Source organism: Jaculus jaculus, chromosome 9 (genome assembly GCF_020740685.1).
Source record: "Jaculus jaculus isolate mJacJac1 chromosome 9, mJacJac1.mat.Y.cur, whole genome shotgun sequence".
Lineage (NCBI taxonomy): Eukaryota > Metazoa > Chordata > Mammalia > Rodentia > Dipodidae > Jaculus > Jaculus jaculus.
In genome coordinates, this window is record NC_059110.1 from 43,500,686 (window position 1) to 43,520,185 (window position 19,500).

The 19,500-nt window shown below is 41.5% G+C and overlaps 1 protein-coding gene across 1 annotated transcript; it reads right to left on the reverse strand.

The window, feature by feature from the left end:
- Positions 1-9,990: 9,990 nt before the first annotated feature.
- LOC123463368 lies at positions 9,991-13,450 on the reverse strand (the record flags this gene model as incomplete). The annotated part of the gene is given in 2 exon segments (XM_045158302.1): positions 9,991-10,654; positions 10,656-13,450. Coding segments are annotated over 2 exon segments (3,459 nt in total), but the record flags the coding sequence as incomplete, so codon positions are not given.
- Between the last annotated feature and the right edge of the window lie 6,050 nt (positions 13,451-19,500).

Consider the following 19,500-nt stretch of genomic DNA (forward strand, 5'->3'; position numbering starts at 1 on the left):
GGACCTCACCACCTGGTTCTCTAGCCCTTTAGTCACTTGCCTTCTTCTCCTCCCTAGACCCCCTTGCTATAGGAACCCTATTACTTGTAACCCCCTGCCTCATCAATTTCTCAGACAACAAATAACTATATAACTATATAACAAATAACAAAGAATAATATTGCTAAGGTTGCTACTGATCAGGTCCTCGTGCACCATATAGCTTTATACAAACCTATGATAGACTATAAAGTTCTCACTTAATATGATGACACTGCCCCATTATAAAAACAAAGGGGGAGCTGTTGGGCACTGAGAGTTAAAACGGGCCTGAACTGCCTGGCACAGCTAAGGGCCCTGGGGCTACAGGAGGCCACTCCCTCTCCAAGCTTGGCACCCTTGGACTTAGGCTTCCATCATAGCCCTGTGACCTTTGGCCAGTTGCCTAGGAAACTCCTTATCAGCCAGCAACCTTCATACAGACCATCCCCCTGTGGCCCTCTTCCTGCCACTATGTAGATACCTGACTCTCTCCCTGTGTGCTGGAACGAATGTCGCTACGCATCAGCTAGCAGCCTTTGAACCCTGCAATCCCCTCAGGACCATCTTCACATTCTCTCTCAACTGTTTATAAAAACTCAGTCCCCTGACAAATAAACTGAGCTACTCTCTGAAGTCATCTCCTGGGTGTACTTTCTGTCACACTCACGTCCACTCAAGACACTGCACTCCATGGTTGCCTGAATGTCTTTGGGGAATTGTGGCTCTGAGGATCCTGGGACCCACACACACACATATTAAATAATCATAATGATGATCAAAATAATTAAAATTTTTGGTGTAGGTACATACATCAGTGTTGATTTAAATAAATGAATAGATGATGAGTTCATCAGAAGTAGTTCATTTTTTTATCTAAGAAAGTAAAATTTGGCTCAAGATTTATTAGTATGCCTTTCTGTGATAAATAGAGCCAAAATAAACATGGATATGCAAATATCTCTGGAATAGATTATGGAATACTTAAAGTTTATGCTCTAGAGTGGTATAGTTGGGTTGTATTAGAGTTCTATTTATAATCTTTAGAAATACCTCCTTACTGACTTCCATAATTTTTGTACTAGTTTGAATTGCCACAAACAGGAAAGGAGAGTTGCTCTTTCCTTGAACCATTGCCAGCATTTTTTTGGTCAGTTTTCTTGATGATAGCCATTTTGCCTGAAATAAGATGATATCACAAAGCTGTTTTAATTTAATTTTCCCTGATAACTAGAGATATTAAACCCTTCTTTATTTTTTTGTTTATTTTAATTTATTTATTTGTGAGTGACAGAGAGAGAGAGAGAGTGCCAGGGCCTCCAGCAGCTGCAAACGAGCTCCAGATGCATGCACCTCCTTGTGCATCTGGCTACTGTGGGTCCTGGGGTATCTAGCCTCGAACTGGGGTCCTTAGGCTTCACAGGAAAGCGCTTAACTGCTAAGCCATCTTTTCAGGCCTAAACCCCTCTTTTTAAATAAATACTTATTGAGAATTTACACATATTTTTTGTGAACTATTTATTCATTTCATTATCTCATTTAGTGATTGGCAGAATGTTTGTGTGTGTTTAATTTTGTAGTTCTTTGTAATTTCTGGTTCTTAGTTACCAGTCTGAATTATAGTGGTTCTATTTATAATAGCTAAGAATTAGAATTATTCTAGATGCTCACTTACAGATAAGTGGTTAATGAAAATGTAGTATATATACCAATGTGGATCTATTCAGCAGTGTGGAATATGAAATTATAAAATTTACAAGAAAATATGTGAAGGTAGAAAGAATCATATTAAGAGAAGTGAGGAATTCAGAAAGGTAAAAGGTAAAAACTGCATGTCCTCTCAGATATGCAGGTTTTAGCTTGTTAAATCTCTAAGTATGCATGTATAGAGATGCAAGTGTGCATAAAGCCAATGAACATAGAACCATAGCTAAAAGTGAATATAAAGTGGTGAGCTGGGGCTGGAGAAGTGTCTTAGTAGTTAAGGCACGTGCCTAAAAAGCTAAAGGATTCAGGTTTGATTTCCCAGGACCTATGTAAGCCAGATGCACAAGGAGGCACATATATTTTGAAGGAGCTTGAGGCCCTGGCATGCAGGTCAATTCCTTCTCCCTCTATCTCTCTCTCTCTCTCTCCATCTTTCTGTCTCTTAAATAAATAAATAAGATTTTATGTATATGTATAATAAATAAATACACACACACACATATATATACATACATATTCATATATATATATATATATATATATATATATATATATAGAGAGAGAGAGAGAGAGAGAGAGAGAGAGAGAGAGAGAGAGAGAGAGAGAGCTGGAAGAGGGGTCAGAGAAGTACAAAAGGACAAATGTGACATGTAAACATGAGGAGGAATATACAGGGGTGGGAATTGAGGGGAGAGTGGGATAGGATAAAGGAGGGATGGGAATCAACAAAAACAAATTATACTTGAATATGACAGAAAGAATAATACCTAAATCTTTGTATACCAACTAAAAATAAATTTAAAGGAAAAGGAAAGCCGATACAGAACAATGACTCACATATCCCAAGACGTAGAACTCAGTACTCTTTCAAAGTTCTGAAAAAAGTGCTCCAGTAAACCACTGATAAAGGCAGCACTGGGATAAATAGTAACTATAGCATCTGCAAAAACAGCATATGTGTTCTCAGAAAAATATCTTCTCCCTCCCTTCCCCCCACCTCTCTCTCGCATGCGCGAACACACACACACACACACACACACACACACACACACACACACAAATGTAGAACGAGAGAGAATGAGAAATCATTTCAACATATTTAATGTAACATGAACACAGTCAATGTGATCTAAATGGAAGCTGCATTTCATACAAAGCAAACAACTTTTTTTTTAATAAAAAGGAGAAATAACTGGGTTCTATCTGTTATAGGAAAGAAGAAAGTCACAAGTCAAAATTATTCTCAATTTTGGAATGTTTATATATAAAAAGATAATTTTAATAGTTTAAGAGTTTTAAGTTTGAATGCATACGTTTAAAGATAAAATGATTTAAAATGAAGATAGAAAGCTTTTTACCATCTCATTCTTGCTGGCTTAGTTCTCTGTTCACACCTTTAATCCTATATATAATCATATTTTATATTCCCATGCATCAATTCTAAATAATGAAAACAAATATATTCTTATGCTTTCTTCTTTTCTCACACAAATTTTACATAAAATAAACATCATTTGGCTACCCCTTTTCTTAACACTGTGCCTGGATTGTCTACAGAGCTTCTTAATAAATGTAATATATGTATAATATGCATAATATGTATTACATAATCTCTGGTCCATAGTATAGTGCATACATGTCAAGTATAGATCTATATACAATCATGACTTTTCCAAATATTACACATAGGTGACACATTTTTATTCCAAGTAAACATAATTCATTCTGTTATCAATGGCCTCACATTATCCATGTGTGGTTGTTTGAATCAGGTGTCCCCAATAAACTTAGGTTTTCTGAAAGCTAGGTTTCCAGCTGATGGAGATTTGGGAACCCATGCTTCCTGGGGGCAGTGTATTGTTGGGGATGGGCTTATGGGGTACTATAGCCAGGGTCTCCTTACTAGTGTTTGGCACACTCTCCTGTTGCTATTGTCCACCTGATGTTGGCAAGGAGGTGATATCCATCCTCTGCTCATGTCATTGTTTTCCCTAGCCACCATGGAGCTTCCCCTCAAGTCTGTAAGCAAAAATAAACTTTTTTCCCTACAAGCTGCTCTTGGTCAAGTATTATCTGGCAGCAACGTGAACCTGACTGCAACACCATGTATGTATATTAACCAAAGGAATTATTTATATGATCGAACTTAGATCCTTTCCAATTTTTGTCTATTAAAATGTCATGCAAAACATACCTGCAGATATCTTTCATTGCATGTGCATGTGACTCAGGGTACTATACATCAGAGTAAAATTTCTGCCTTATTGAGTATACTCATTTGAGGAAGCATTCCTAAACACTTCCTAACAGGTTGTTCAGATGTGAACTACCTTGACGGAAGATAGAAGGCCCCAGTTCTTCCAGGTCTTTGATCACACTTGTTATCCTTTGTTTTTTCTATGTTTAATTTGTGGTGAATATAAAGCTGAGTGTCAAGATCTTTATAGAAGGGGGGGGTAGAGTTAGGGTGACCGGACCCCTGAAGGTAAAAAGGGCATAAAAGTTTTTCTTATCTCTTGTCTCGTTCCAAAAGATTATTTCCACAGTCAGGACTCCTCCTGGGAGCAAGTTATTTCATAGAATTTACACACTGTGGTTGGTCAAGTTCAGCTTGCCTTTCCCCACCCCCAGAGCTAGTCTCTGCCTGAGACAACCCCTAGCACTACCCAAAAGACAGCCCACCACCCTGAGGTTTTAAATACATTTGAAAGGGGAGGACAGGTTCTCTGGCTTAGGAACTTTCAGATGTGAGTGAGTTTTTCCCTCAGCTGGGGCCTGGGATGCCTGCTCTGGGCTCAGGCCCCCCTAGCCCTTACTCTCTGCATGGGTTCCTTATCTCTTACAGCTGCCCACATGGCAGGTGGTCCTTGAAATGTCTTGGTCTCTTTTCTTTCCATGCTTTTCCCCCAGATCCCTATCTGGCAACATGGATTTCTGAGTTACACATGGCCCACATGGGCTTTGGGGCTCCACATGGTGTACTTCTCCCCATTTAATTTCCCCCTGCCTCCCAGCCTTTTCTTTTCCATACTCCTTTGTAAAATCTGAATAAAATGTGGTATTATAAAAATCATTCTCTTGAATCTGGGATTACCAAATCTTTGGTTAGTTTGCAGATATAAACTCAGGGCTTGGTGTTCCAAGAAGCACCCCAGAACCCCATTTCCTTGTTCGATTATAAATTAAATTTACCTGATGTTCTATGGTTCCCAGAACTTTGATCATGTGTAGTGATCATTTGAATAGCCTCTTTGATGCAATGTCTAACATTTTTGGACTTTTGTTAGAGTTTTTTCATTCTTTTTTTTTTTTAAATTTTTGGTTCTTTTTTTATTTATTTAGTTGAGAACGACAGACAGAGAAAAGGGCAGATAGAGAGAGAGTGAGAGAGAGAATGGGCACGCCAGGCCTCCAGCCACTGCGAATGAACTCCAGACACGTGAGCACCCTCGTACATCTGGCTAATGTGGGTTCTGGGAAATTGAGCCTTGAATCCAGGTCCTTAGGTTTCACAGGCAAGTGCTTAACCATTAAGCCATCTCGCCAGCCCAGGTTATTCATTCTTTAATACAGTAATCTTTTTTATTTAAAATCTTGATTTGATATGCATATGACAAATATCTTCTTTCACTCTGTTTGCATTTTCACCTTTTAGTTGTGTCCTTATCAAAGTTATCAATAGTATCATATGTGAACAGTGTTTATTTACTTTAAATTAAGAAATACTTATTAACACTAAATCTCTTAACATATTTTCCTCTGTGAATTTATAGAATATTTCCTTTACTTATTGCATTTGGATTTGTGATTCAGATGGCATTCATTTCATGTATGTAACGTAAGGTAAAAACTAATGTTTACTGACCTGGTTCCACTTGCTGAAAAGTCAATACTTTTTCAATTTGTTATGGAGTAAAATCTGCACTGCATAAGATAGAATGAATATATGAGCCCACTTCTGAATTATCTACTCATTTCTATTGTTCTATCTACCCTTCTACTAATGTCCTAAAGCTGCATGACATAATTGTACCAGAATTTTAATAGGCATGGATGACTTTTGATTAGTCTTCCCCCTGTGCTTCTTCTACATGCAGTCTTTATTAACCTTAACTATTTAAAATTACATTTTGAATATTATTTTCTATTTTATTGATTTCTGTTCATAAATTTTATATTTGTTATTTTCCCCCATTTAATAGGCAACATAAGAAATAGATTTTTAAATTCACCCCCAATTATTTTCAATGTATATATTTAAAGTATGTACATGTTCATAGGTGTATATAATATTTATAATATATACTATTTTACTCCAAGGGTTTTTTATGACCAAATCAATCTCAATGAATTTTATTATCATTGTTGTAGTGATTTCCCGCTTTCATTGTGATTTTTCTTGACTCCACATATTGCTTATTTGCAAAAAATTATGCGTTGTTTAGCTTAACTCCACTGAGTGGTTTCAATGTTTTGAAATCTGATAAAGTATATTTTATTTCCCAAGTCTGCATAATTTTAGTATCATTGCAGTATGCTTTCTGGCTGACATGAAACATCTGTATGATGAGGGATTTTTTTATTAATTGCCTAGTTTTGTTCATTTTTCCTACATTTAATAAAGAATTAATAAAAATGGACTTAAGAATGATAAACTGAATTATTAAATTTATTTAGGGGAAAATCACAAATTGTGGGGTTTACTTAAAGGAGATTGGGATTGTATACGGAGAGGACTTTATAAAGCTCATATAAAGGAAAGTGAGGCCTTTAACGAGAGATTAGAATAAAGCTGCTGCCATGCAAAATGTAGATTCTAGGATATTGTTTAGAGCAATGTAGGAAAAAGCTGCATGAGATCTACCAAATATTTTTCCATGTAGCAAAGTCAAAAGGGCAAATGGTAAGGTACAAGGAAAAATGAGAGGGCAGATGTCAAAGACTGGAAGATTCAGATGAGAAATGAGTATTGAGTTGGGTTATACTTATGATTAACCCAAATTTAAAGAAATTACACAGGAAAGAAGCCTAGAGTTCGTAAGAACACCCACATGGTAGATCTGGAGTATAAGTGAAGTATGCACATATTAGATTCAGAGACTAGAGGAAAATCATATAAGTAAATAAGGTGGCAAATTATTTAAAACTATAAAACAGAGGCAAGCAGAAAAAAATCAATCAAGAGACAATGCTATTCTCTTTTGTCCAATCCATTCAGGGCTGGGTGGAGGTAGAAACCAGACTCATGTGTGTCTGAGCAGATATGAAAAGGAAGCCAGAGAACACAGTTTTTGTAGCATCAGATACAGGTATGCAAGGGAAGACCCGATTGGTTTGTAGATTAGGAGGGTGGATCCAAATGCCAATGTAAAGAGAGCAAAATGTTATATTTCTCTACATTTCTTTATATCAAGCTTAGAGAAATATAGAAGTAACTTCATTGTAGGAGTTCATAAAAGAATGGAATGAAAGGCTTGCTTAAGCAGATCAGAATGTTAGATAAGCAGGAAGCTCTACTGATTGGACTTACATTACCTCAGGCCTACACTGTTAAGCAAGATCCTTAAAGGTAGGTAAGCAGGATGTCCTGAGAATCTTGGTCACAGGCCAGCCCCACACCTCCCAGGTGCTTCCTGTAATTGACCAGAAGACCTATTTCACAGGTTTTTTTTTGTTTTGTTTTGTTTCCTGTAATCTTCTAAGAATGGAATGAACCTGCTATAATGCACCAAACCCCCATGCATGTTTAAAATTACTTTTATGGCTGTAACTGTAACATGTGATTTGTATGGTTAATGGTTTAACTCCTACCTATTTTTTGCAATGAATATCTTGTAGTTTTCTCCAATAAAAGCTGACACTCAAAGCAATTCAGGGCTGCACTCAGCGATCCAACCTCTGATGTGCAATCCCGACAAATCAGCTCTTACAACTCTGTGAGTCACTGGTTTTACTTGTGCAACACTAGACCCATATCATTATTGGAGGCTTGTCCAGGATTCACATTTCAAGACATTCCCCCCTCCCCCAACTCTGGGGCAACGGGACTTGTGAAGGGCTCCAATCTTGGTCAAAAAGCCAGATAGATCTAGACTCACCTCCATGTTCCTGGTGTTGCAGCCGGTAGCAAGCTGGGTAAGAAAACTCTGGAGGTGCTTTTGCACACTTTATTTTCTTCTGGTTTTCTGTTTTTGTGTGCTTTTCTGGGATCCGAGAGAGAAGTTGACCCTCTTTGGCTCTGTTTTCAGATTTTGAATGGAGGTCCATTCCTGGTGCAGTGTCAGTATGGCAGCCTTGCAGTGTTCTTAGGAAGGTCAGAATTTCTGGCGTCTCTGTGTTTGATATTGTGTGCATTGTCTTGTCCTTGTCTTTGGAGATATGGGTCAGAATCAGTCTATTGAAAGATCTTTAGAATTGGTTATTTAAAGATAGGATGGCCACCAGAGGGCAATTTTAATCTGTCTATAATTTATTCTGTTCAAAATAAAATCTTCTTCTCAAGGACATCCAGACCATGCCCCTACATCATTGTCTGGAGAAACCTCATAGAAGAGCCCCTCTCCTGGTTAAGGAAACTACTTCCTTTCTCTGGCCTTACTTCTTTCCTTATAACTAAGCCTAAATCTAAACAGGTTCTCTCGCAAGATGAAGAAGAGACTCCCCTACCATACCTCTCTCTGGCTCTGACATCCTCCCTTTCTCCTCCCCTGAATATACCACAGGCTTCCCTGTTATACCCTCCTCATACCCACAGTAGATCACAATATCAGCCTTCCTCTCATCCAGTTTCCCCCAACCAGGCTGAAACTCCAGGAGCCTCAGCTACCATCCTGCCACTCAGGCAGGCTTCCCCAACAGCAAACTCACCACCTGGTATGGGATCTCATGTTTATGGTTTATAATCCCTCTCCACCAATGATTTGTATAACTGGAAAAATAAAAAAAAAAAAAACCTTTTTTCAGAGAAACCCCCAAACCTGATATCTCATCTAAAGACTGTTTTTGCACACACTAGCCTACTTGGGAGGACTGCCAGCAACTTTTGTAGACTCTTTCACCACAGAGGATCATGCAAGAATCAGAAGGGAAGCCAAGAAATTAGTATTGGGAGCTGATGGTTGCCCCACTGAAAACCCTAATGTTATTGATGAGGTTTCCCTTTCACATGACTGGACTGGGATCCCAACACTGCTGAAGGTAGTGTGTCCCTTAGCTTATTTTGCAAGACTCTGTTGGGTGGTCTTCAGGCAGCCATATGGCACCCCAAAAATTTGTCTAAAGTTAGTGTAGTGACCCAAGGGCCCACTGAATCTCCTGTTGCTTTCCTAGAAAGGCTACAAGAAGCATTTAGGACATACTCCCCCATAAGAGCCCTGAGAATAGGTGAGTTATTAACATTGCTTTTGTAACTCAGTCTTCAAAAGATATTCGAAAGAAGATTCAGAAAATAGAAGGCTTTGAAGGTAAACCTCTTTTAGTGTTAGTGTATAAGTCAGGGTTCTCTAGAGGAACAGAATTACTAGAATGAATTATTTTATAAAGGGAATTTATTGGATTAGCTTACAGTAGTCCAATAGCAGTTGCAGGCCTGAGAATCACCAAACCTGGTAGCTGCTCAGTCCACGTGGCCAGATGCCTCAGCAGTCCCGACTCGGAACTGCAGATGGTGCCGGAAAGCCTGGAGGCCTCCTGAGGAGCCGCTGGGTTTCGATCCACGTGGGTCTTCGGTTGATGTTGGTCTTTAGTCCGTACTGGTCTTCAATCCATGCTAGAAGGTAGGGAGCAGCTCCGGCAGCCAAGTGGAAGGAAGGAAGGAAGGAAAAAGGGAACTCTTCTACCCAGAGCTTCCTTATATCAAGTCCCTCAATGAGCGGGGCCGCCCACTCTGGGGGAAGGGCTCACCCTGGGAGAAAGACCTCCTCCTTTAGTTGATCCTTCCTAGAAGCAGTCTGTGGATTACTAAACAGATCAAGTTGACAACACCTTAACTATCACAAGTCCACCCCTTGTCAACTTGGCATCAAATCATGTCTCCTTACATCATACTTAATTTCCAAATGAAAACAGTAACAAGCTCATAATTCCGCCTAACATCGCATAACTATCCCACGTACAACCGGAACCACAAAATCTTCCCCCCCAACACAAGCTTAGTCTCTAATACAATGGGTCTAATATAAACTCAACAGTTTAGCTAATGATACAATCTTAATATTGGTGTAGATACAAACACTCTGTTATCAAGGCAGGACAGAAACATTGCAATCATAGTCCTTGTTTCTGTAACTGATCACGTGGCCTTAGCTGATATTTGTAACTGCCTTCTTCTACTACCCATTCTGTATTCCCTCCACCTTCAGCAAGCACCTCGGCAGGTCTTGGTTCTTTACCTGGAGGGGTAACCCATACCTTCATTCCTGAAGGATCTGGGCCATTTATCACACTACTTCTATTGGGTTGTTGCAGTCGTCCATTGACTTTGACAACAGGATATGGTAACACTAACAGACGCCCTAAAGGATCTCCTGCACTCCAGGCATACTCTTCCTTACCACCATTGTGGAGGAGCAGCCCAATTTCCCCCTGGTAATCTGGATCAATCACCCCTGCAATCACTGTAACTCCTTTCTCAGCCTGTTCACTCAAGGGCATTAGGAGCCCAAAGTGACCAGGGGGAAGCCTTAGCTTCCAGTTCAATAGAATGTTCTTTGTGTCTCCTGGCAAAAGCACTCCCCCCTCTGGGACCAAGACTTGTAGTCCAGCAGAGCGTAAGGTTGCGGGAACAGGAAGCAAAAATCTAGTTAACGGGTCACTTGGGGTGATGGCAAGTGGGACCATTCCCATTTCCACCCCTTGATTCCTGGACCCGTGAATCCGAGCTATAGGAGAAACAGTATCATATATAGGATGCTGATTCAGAGCATATACAGCCCTCCAAGCTGTTGCCACCTAGTTGGCGCTGTAGCTGTTTCTTCAAAAGGCCATTCCACCGTTCTATCAAGCCAGCTGCTTCAGGATGGTGGGGCACATGGTAAGACCAGTGAATTCCATGATCATGAGCCCACTGCCGTACTTCCTTGGTGGTGAAGTGAGTTCCTTGGTCAGAAGCAATGCTGTGTGGAATGCCATGACGGTGGATAAGGCATTCTGTAAGCCCACGGATGGTAGTTTTGGCAGAAGCGCTATGTGCAGGAAAGGCAAATGCATACCCAGAATAAGTGTCTATTCCAGTAAGGACAAAACGCTGCCCTTTCCATGATGGAAGAGGTCCAATGTAGTCAACCTGCCACCAGGTTGCTGGCTCGTCACCCTGAGGAATACTACCATATCGGGGGCTCAGAGTCGGCCTCTGCTGTTGGCAAATTTGGCACTCAGCAGTAGCCATAGCCAGGTCAGCCTTAGTTAGTGGAAGTCCATGTTGTTGGGCCCATGCATAGCCTGCATCTCTGCCAGCATGGCCACTTTGTTCGTGGGCCCATTGGGCAATGACAGGGGTGGCTGAGGAAGGAAGTTGACCACTATCCACAGAACGGGTCAGCTTGTCTACTTGATTATTAAAGTCATCCTCCAGTGAGGTCACCTTCTGATGAGCACTGACATGGGACACAAGTATCCTTATATCCTTTGCCCATTCAGAGAGGTCTATCCACATACACCTTCCCCAAATGTCCTTTTCACCAATTTTCCAACTGTGCTCCTTCCAAGTCCCAGACCACCCAGCCAAACCATTGGCCACAGCCCATGAGTCAGTGTATAACTGCACATCTGGCCATTTTTTCTTCCAAGCAAAATGCACAACCATATGCACTGCCCGAAGTTCTGCCCATTGTGAAGACTTCCCTTCACCACAGTCCTTCAGAGATGTCCCAGAAAGGGGCTGTAATGCTGCAGCTGTCCACTTCTGGGCAGTGCTGACATAACGTGCTGAACCATCTGTAAACCATGCCCTAGATCTCTCCTCCTCAGTCAGTTGATCATAGGGCACACCCCATGATGCCATAGGTGCATGCTTGGGGACAGAAGGCATTGCAACAGGAGTAGCAACCATAGGCATTTGGGCAACTTCCTCATGTAACTTACTCGTACCTTCAGGGCCTGCTCGAGCCCGATCACGTATATACCACTTCCACTTGATGATGGACTGCTGCTGTGCACGTCCAACTTTATGGCCTGGTGGGTCAGACAACACCCAGCTCATAATGGGCAGCTGGGGTCGCATAGTAACTTGATGGCCCATTGTCAAACATTCAGTTTCCACTAAGGCCCAATAGCAGGCCAAGAGCTGTCTCTCAAAGGGAGAATAATTGTATGCAGATGATGGCAGGGCCTTGCTCCAAAATCCCAAGGGCCTCCATTGTGATTCACCTATGGGGGCCTGCCAAAGGCTCCAAACAGCATCCCTGTCTGCCACTGAAACCTCAAGTACCATCGGATCTGCTGGATCATATGGCCCAAGGGGTAGAGCAGCCTGCACAGCAGCCTGCACCTGTTGAAGAGCCTTCCCTTGTTCTGGGCCCCAATGAAAACTAGCAGCTTTCCGAGTCACTTGGTATATGGGACGGAGTAAGACACCCAAGTGAGGAATGTGCTGTCTCCAAAATCCAAATAGGCCCACTAGACGTTGTGCTTCTTTCTTAGTGGTAGGAGGGGCCAAATGCAACAACTTGTCCTTCACCTTAGAAGGAATATCCCTGCATGCCCCACACCACTGAACTCCTAGAAATTTCACTGAGGTGGAAGGTCCTTGAATTTTGGATGGATTTATTTCCCATCCCCTGATGTGCATATGCTGTACCAGCAACTCCAGAGTGGTTGCCACCTCCTGCTCATTTGATCCAATTAGCATTATGTCATCAATATAATGGACCAACGTGACACCCTGTGGAAGGGACAGACGATCAAAGTCCCTGCGAACTAAGCTATGACACAGGGCTGGAGAGTTAATATAACCTTGAGGTAAAACAGTAAATGTGTACTGCTGACCTTGCCAGCTGAAGGCAAATTGCTTCTGGTAGTCCTTATGGACAGGTATGGAGAAGAAAGCATTTGCAAGATCAATAGCTGCATACCAGGTACCAGGAGACGTGTTAATCTGCTCAAGTAAAGAAACCACATCTGGTACAGCAGCTGCAATTGGAGTCACCACCGGATTAAGTTTCCAATAATCCACTGTCATTCTCCAGGATCCATCTGTCTTCTGAACAGGCCAAATAGGAGAGTTAAAGGGAGATGTGGTGGGAACCACCACCCCTGCATCCTTCAAGTCCTTTATAGTGGCATTAATTTCTGAAATCCCTCCAGGGATGTGATATTGTTTTTGATTCACTATTTTACCTGGTGGTGGGAGCCTCAATGGCTTCCATTTGGCCTTTCCAACCATAATAGTCCTTACTCCACAAGTCAGGGAACCAATGTGGGGGTTCTGCCAACTGCTAAGTATATCTATCCCAATTATGCATTCTGGGACTGGGGAAATAACCACAGAATGTGTTCGGGGACCCAGTGGACCCACTGTCAGTCTAACATTCGCCAAAACTCCATTGATCACCTGACCTCCGTAAGCACCTACTTTAACTGAAGGGCCATGGTGCTTTTTGGGGTCTCCTGGAATCAATGTCAACTCAGAGCCAGTGTCCAGTAGGCCCCGAAAGGTCTGATTATTTCCTTTCCCCCGGTGTACAGTTACCCTAGCAAAAGGCCACAGGTCCCTCTGAGGAAGGATAGGTGTAAGTTTAATATTGAAACTTTTGGCAATTGTAGGGGGGTCCTTCCCCGAGGGAACCCAGCCAACCCTTCAATCAAGGGGCTCAGGATCTGTAAACTGGCTCAAGTCTGGAAACTGATTAAGAGGCCTTGATTCTCTGTTGCTATAATTCAAAGTGGCTTTATGTCCCCTTGCTGTAGAACTTTTCTGCTTATACAGATCAAGAAGAAACTCAGTAGGCTTCTTATCTATTTGACTTCTGGGAACACCATGATTAATCAGCCAACGCCAAAGGTCCATACGAGTCATACCTTTATGTGCATAATTTTGCCTACACTGTCTATTATGAAAAACACGTTCACCCCGCCTTTGGCGATTCAGCGCTGTCACTTGGCCCTTGTTACCCCGAGATCCAGTTATGCCCATTGCATCTAAACCACCTAATGCAGCAACTGCAGCTCCCACTGTGAGGTCTTCTTTGCATAAAAGAGCAATGATAGAGGACTTTAAGTATGCTGGCGCTCCCCTCACAAATCTGTTTCTTATGGTCTTAGTGAAGGGCACATCTTCTGGTCGCTCCCATTGTGGGGGCAAAAATGAGTTTACATGGCAAATCCACTCCAGCATTGCAAGTTCTCTGAGCTTTTTAATCCCTTCATTGACATTAAGCCAAGGGATATCAGGCAGCTCAAGTTCATTCACAGTAGGCCATCTTTGGAGCCATACTTCAGTCAACCAATCAAATAAACTCTTGGCACCCCTTCCAACTGCACGAGCTGCATTATTAAATCTAAAATCTCTGCTCAATGGGCCTATTTCAGTAAATTCAGCCTGATCTAATCTTATGTTCCTTCCTCCATCATCCCATACCCTTAAAATCCATTCCCACACATATTCCCCATGCTTCTGCCTGTACAAGTTAGAAAACTCCTGAAGTTCTTTAGGAGTGTACCTCACCTCTTCCTGTGTCACACTTTCTATCTCACCTTTAGGAGCCTGCCTAGCCTTTCATCTGGTTATAGGCCTAGAGGCAAAGATGGGTGGGAACTGAGAATCACCAGCATTTTCTGCTGATTCCTCAGACAAAGAGGGATGAATTCCCCCAGGCAAGGGTGGGGAGGATAATCCTTCAGGATGTGGGGGTGGGGATACAACTGGTGCTAAGGGAGGGCAGGTCATATTTTCATCCAAAACATCTTCTTCAGAATCTAACACTTCAATGTCCCCAGGTTCTTCAGGGTCTTCCCACACATCACCATCCCAAGTCACAGGATCCCACTCTTTTCCAATCAGTGCCCTCACTTTAACTTCTGATAGTTGGTGAGGCTGGGATTTAAGCTTACGTTGCAAGTTAGCTAATCTCACAATGAGAACTTGGGTTTGGTTTTCTGCAATTTGAGCCCTGTTCTGGCTAGAGAGGAGACTCTCCTCCAGGGCACCTTTAGAAACCTTGAGATCATGTATGTGGGTCTTAAGCTTGGAATTTTCCTTTTTTAGCTTCTGCTGTTCCCTCAGTAGTTTGTCTAGAGATGCTAAAAGCAACCAACCAGCCTCATCATTGGTCTTACTTTTCCACAAATATTCAAATGTTTTAAATACAGAGTCACTAAATTCCTTGCTCCTCACAAGACATGAGTCAGGGTCATCAAATACATCTATCTCATGGAGTTCTTTAAATAGTGCACACCATGGATTATTAGTGCCCTCTTTATTTCCAGTACAGGCACTCTCCTTATCACCAGTAGGGCCTTTGGTAGCACTGAAATTGGAGAACCAACCCCAGATAGCACTAAGCCCATTAGAGAAATCCATCCTTACAATTCTGTTTCTCTAGAACCACTCCTGGTACCAAAATCTGTATTAGTCAGGGTTCTCTAGAGGAACAGAATTACTAGAATGAATTATTTTATAAAGGGAATTTATTGGATTAGCTTACAGTAGTCCAATAGCAGTTGCAGGCCTGAGAATCACTGAACCTGGTAGCTGCTCAGTCCACGTGGCCAGATGCCTCAGCAGTCCCGACCCGGCACTGCAGATGGTGCCGGAAAGCCTGGACGCCTCCTGAGGAGCCGGAAAGCCTGGAGGCTTCCTGAGGAGCCGCTGGGTTTCGATCCACGTGGGTCTTCGGTTGATGTTGGTCTTTAGTCCGTACTGGTCTTCAATCCATGCTAGAAGGTAGGGAGCAGCTCCGGCAGCCAAGTGGAAGGAAGGAAGGAAAAAGGGAACTCTTCTACCCAGAGCTTCCTTATATCAAGTCCATCTCTGAGCGGGGCTGCCCACTCTGGGGGAAGGGCTCACCCTGGGAGAAAGACCTCCTCCTTTAGTTGATCCTACCTAGAAGCAGTCTGTGGATTACTAAACAGATCAAGTTGACAACACCTTAACTATCACACACAGTATATAATAATAGAGATTCTCCAGAAGATAGACAGGCTAGGAAAATAACTAAGGTTATGGTAGCTACCTTTAAGAAAGCACAAGACAACACAGGCCTTTCAGAACCAAAGACTAAATGTTAGAAGACCTCCTGAAGCAGGACAAAAACCCCACTTAAGAAGGATCAATGAGAATATTATAAAGAAATAGGTCATTGGAAGTACGAATGTCCCCAATGAGGTCAGAAGACTGCACCCATCTTGGAATTAACAGATTGAGGGGATCAGGGCTTGTTGTCCTCTCCCAATACCAGGCTAACCATACAAGTGGGGGGAAAAACTGTCAGATTCATGGTTGATACTGGGGAACACTTTTTAGTTCTTCAAAAAGCTGACAGTTTCCCCTCAGGAGAACAGACTCTGGTCCAGGGTGCAGCTGGATCAAAACTTTACCACTGGAACACCAAGAGACAAGTGAACCTCTGACAATGTATGCTAACACTTTCCTTTCGTGTTGTCCCTGGGTGCCAATACCCACTGTTGGGGAGAGACTTACTACATAAACTAAAAGCAAAAATTCAGTTTGGGAGTCAGGACATAAATATGGCTATTGACAAGCCAGAAATTTTTGTGACTGCCACTGGAAGGAGAATAACTTTTATTAGAGAGCAGCATCACAGGCAAAAATCAGGATCTCTTGACTACCTTGCAAGACAAGTTTCAAAAGGTATGAACTGAAAACTGAATTGTTGGCCCACCAGGTACCAATCATCATAGAACTAAAATGTATGGCAACTCCAGTATGAGTCAAGCAATATCCTATACCTCTAGAAGCAAAACAGGGTATAATGAAACACATAGATAGATTATTGGAGGCTGGCATTTTGGAACCTTGCCAGTCACCCTGGAATATCCCCCTCTTGCCAGTAAAAAAGCCAGGAACAAGAGTATCGACAGTCTAAGATCTGAGAGAAGTAAATAAATTGATGCAAGATATACATTCCACTGTGCCCAATTCTTATACTTTGCTCACTATGATTCTACCAGAAAGGCAAATTTATGCTGTGCTGGAAAGGAAAGGTGCTTTAATTAGCATTCCATTGAAGGGAAGTTAACCCATTTTTGCCTTTGAATGGACAGATGTAGAATGAGACACCAGCAGGCAATTGACTTGGACTAGGTCTCCACAGGGATTTATAAATTCCCCTACTCTGTCTGAGTTCCTGTGAAGTGAGTGTGAAAGTAGGCAAGGTGGTCTGTTCAGAGTTCCTTGTGCAGACAGTTTGTAGGTGGGCATGGCAGTCTGCAGTGAGTAGGCTGGACCCATTTCTGGGCTCCTCCCACTGCCCTGGTCTGAGTTCCTGGAGCAGTCAGTGCTTGGGCAGGCAAGGTGATCTGGAGTGAGTAGGCCAGACTCCTGTATGTGGGCTCCCCCCACTTCCCCAGTCTGAGTTGCCTGCTCAGGTCTGTGTCCTGGGGGGCACAGCATGATGTAGAATAGATCTCAGTTCCCTTGGTCCTCCTAGTCACATGGTCCTGGTAGGTCCCACTGTGCCTTGCTCAGGGAGGTCTGACCCCAGTGCAAGCTGTGTAATCAGGCCTTTTGCTCTGGTATCTTGACTGGGCACTAGGTACAAACAACCCTGTTCACTAGAGTCAGAGGATGAATGGGCTAAATGAAAAAAACTTACTCCTCCTCAATAAAATAAAGAGTCTTCCTAAAATTGACAGAAAACAATGAAAAACAGCCAACAAAAACTGGAAAATTGAGAGATCTCCACTATGAACACCAATGAAATTACAGAAAAATCAATAGATACTCATTCCCAAAATGAAAACACAACAACCAATGACACCCTGATATTAAAAAAAAAAAAAAATCACTGAACTTGAAGCAAACTATCAAAGAACCAACAATTGTCTCAATGAAATTGAACAGAATAGTTTCCTAGAGTGTTTACCTTTTGACAGTTGACTTAACTTGACTGAAGAAAATGTTAGAACCCTCCAAAGAGAAATACAAATTGAAGGTAAGTCAAGAAATGGATGATCTCAACAAGTAGTTGATTAAACTTAATGAAGACTTAGTGCAAGAATGAACTACAGGAAGCATCAAGAAAATCAGAGCTCAAATTGAAATTGTACCTCAAAAAAGAGATAGACACAATGCCAATAACATAATGGAAAACAGAAGTCAAATAGAATTATAGAAACCTCTATAGAACCACTCACCAACACTTACTCATGAGGAAGACAGAACCTCTGACCTGGAAGGCAAGACAAAAGAAATTGATTGGGAAGCCAAAAACTTTGCGTAGTTCAAAAAATCAAGTGAGCAGAATATGAGGTAACTGTGGGACACCCTAAAATGACCAAACATCCAGATCATGGGTATGCCAGAAGGGGAGGAAATCCAGGCCAGAGGCATAGAGATCATATTCAGCAAAACCATTGAAGAAAAATTCCTGAATCTCTCAATAGAAAGGCCCATCCAAATACAAGAAGGCCACAAAACACCAAACAGACAGGACCAAAGAAAAAACACTCCAAAACACAGCTCTTAACAATAAAAACAAATACAGACTGTTAAAAGCAGCAAAAGAGAAACAAATCACAAAATACAAAGGCAATTCCATCAGAATTATATCAGAATTCTCAATGGAAACCTTGAAAGCCCAAATGGCCTGGAATGGAACACTTCAAAGTCTTAAAAACTATGGCTTCCAACACAAGCTACTCTCCTAGCAGAAGTGTTCCTCATAATAGATGGTAAAAGAAAAATTTTTCATGAAAAAAGTCAACTCTGTGAGTATATGAACACAAAGCCAAACCTACAGAGATTACTTAAGAGATTACTCCATTCAGAACAGTGAAATAACCAATCTCAGGAGCCAACAACAAGAAGTTCACAATAACAAAAATATATCAGGCTAAAAATAGTACAAAACATAGGAAAGCACCAAACTCCATAAAACACCCCATCCTGGCAGGCACTAGTTTAAACCTGACAGTAATAACCTTAAATATTAATGGTCTTAACTCAGACTTCAAAAGACACAAGTTATCAGAACGGTTCAAAAAACTGGGCCATTCTATCTGCTGTCTTCAAGAAGCCCACCTCACCACTAAAGATAGATACCTCCTCAGGGTGAAAGGTTGGAAAATGATATTCCAAGAAAATGGAAATTTAAAAAAAATGCAAGCAGGTATTGCTATATTAATATCTGACAAAATAGACTTCAAACAAAAAGTAATCAAAAAGGAAAGAGAAGACCACTTCTTATTCATCAAGGGAATGATCCAACATGAGCACATCACAATCATAAATATATATGTGCACAACATAGGTGAACCAAAGTTGATAAAACAAAATCTACTTGACAACAAAACATAAATAAACACACCACCATCATAATTGGAGACCTCAATACTCCACTAGCATCAACAGATCATCCAAGAATAAAATCAACGCACAAATAATAGAGCTCAACAACATCATAGATCAAATAGTCTACGGAACTTTCCACCCAACTCTACATAATACACATTCTTCTCCAGCAGCCCATGGAACCTTCTCCAAAACTGACCATATATTAGTCCATAAAGCATACCTTCATATAGTCAGGAAAGTTGAGGTAACTTCCTACATCATGTCAGATCACAATGCTTTAAAGCTAGAAATTAACAAGAGACAAT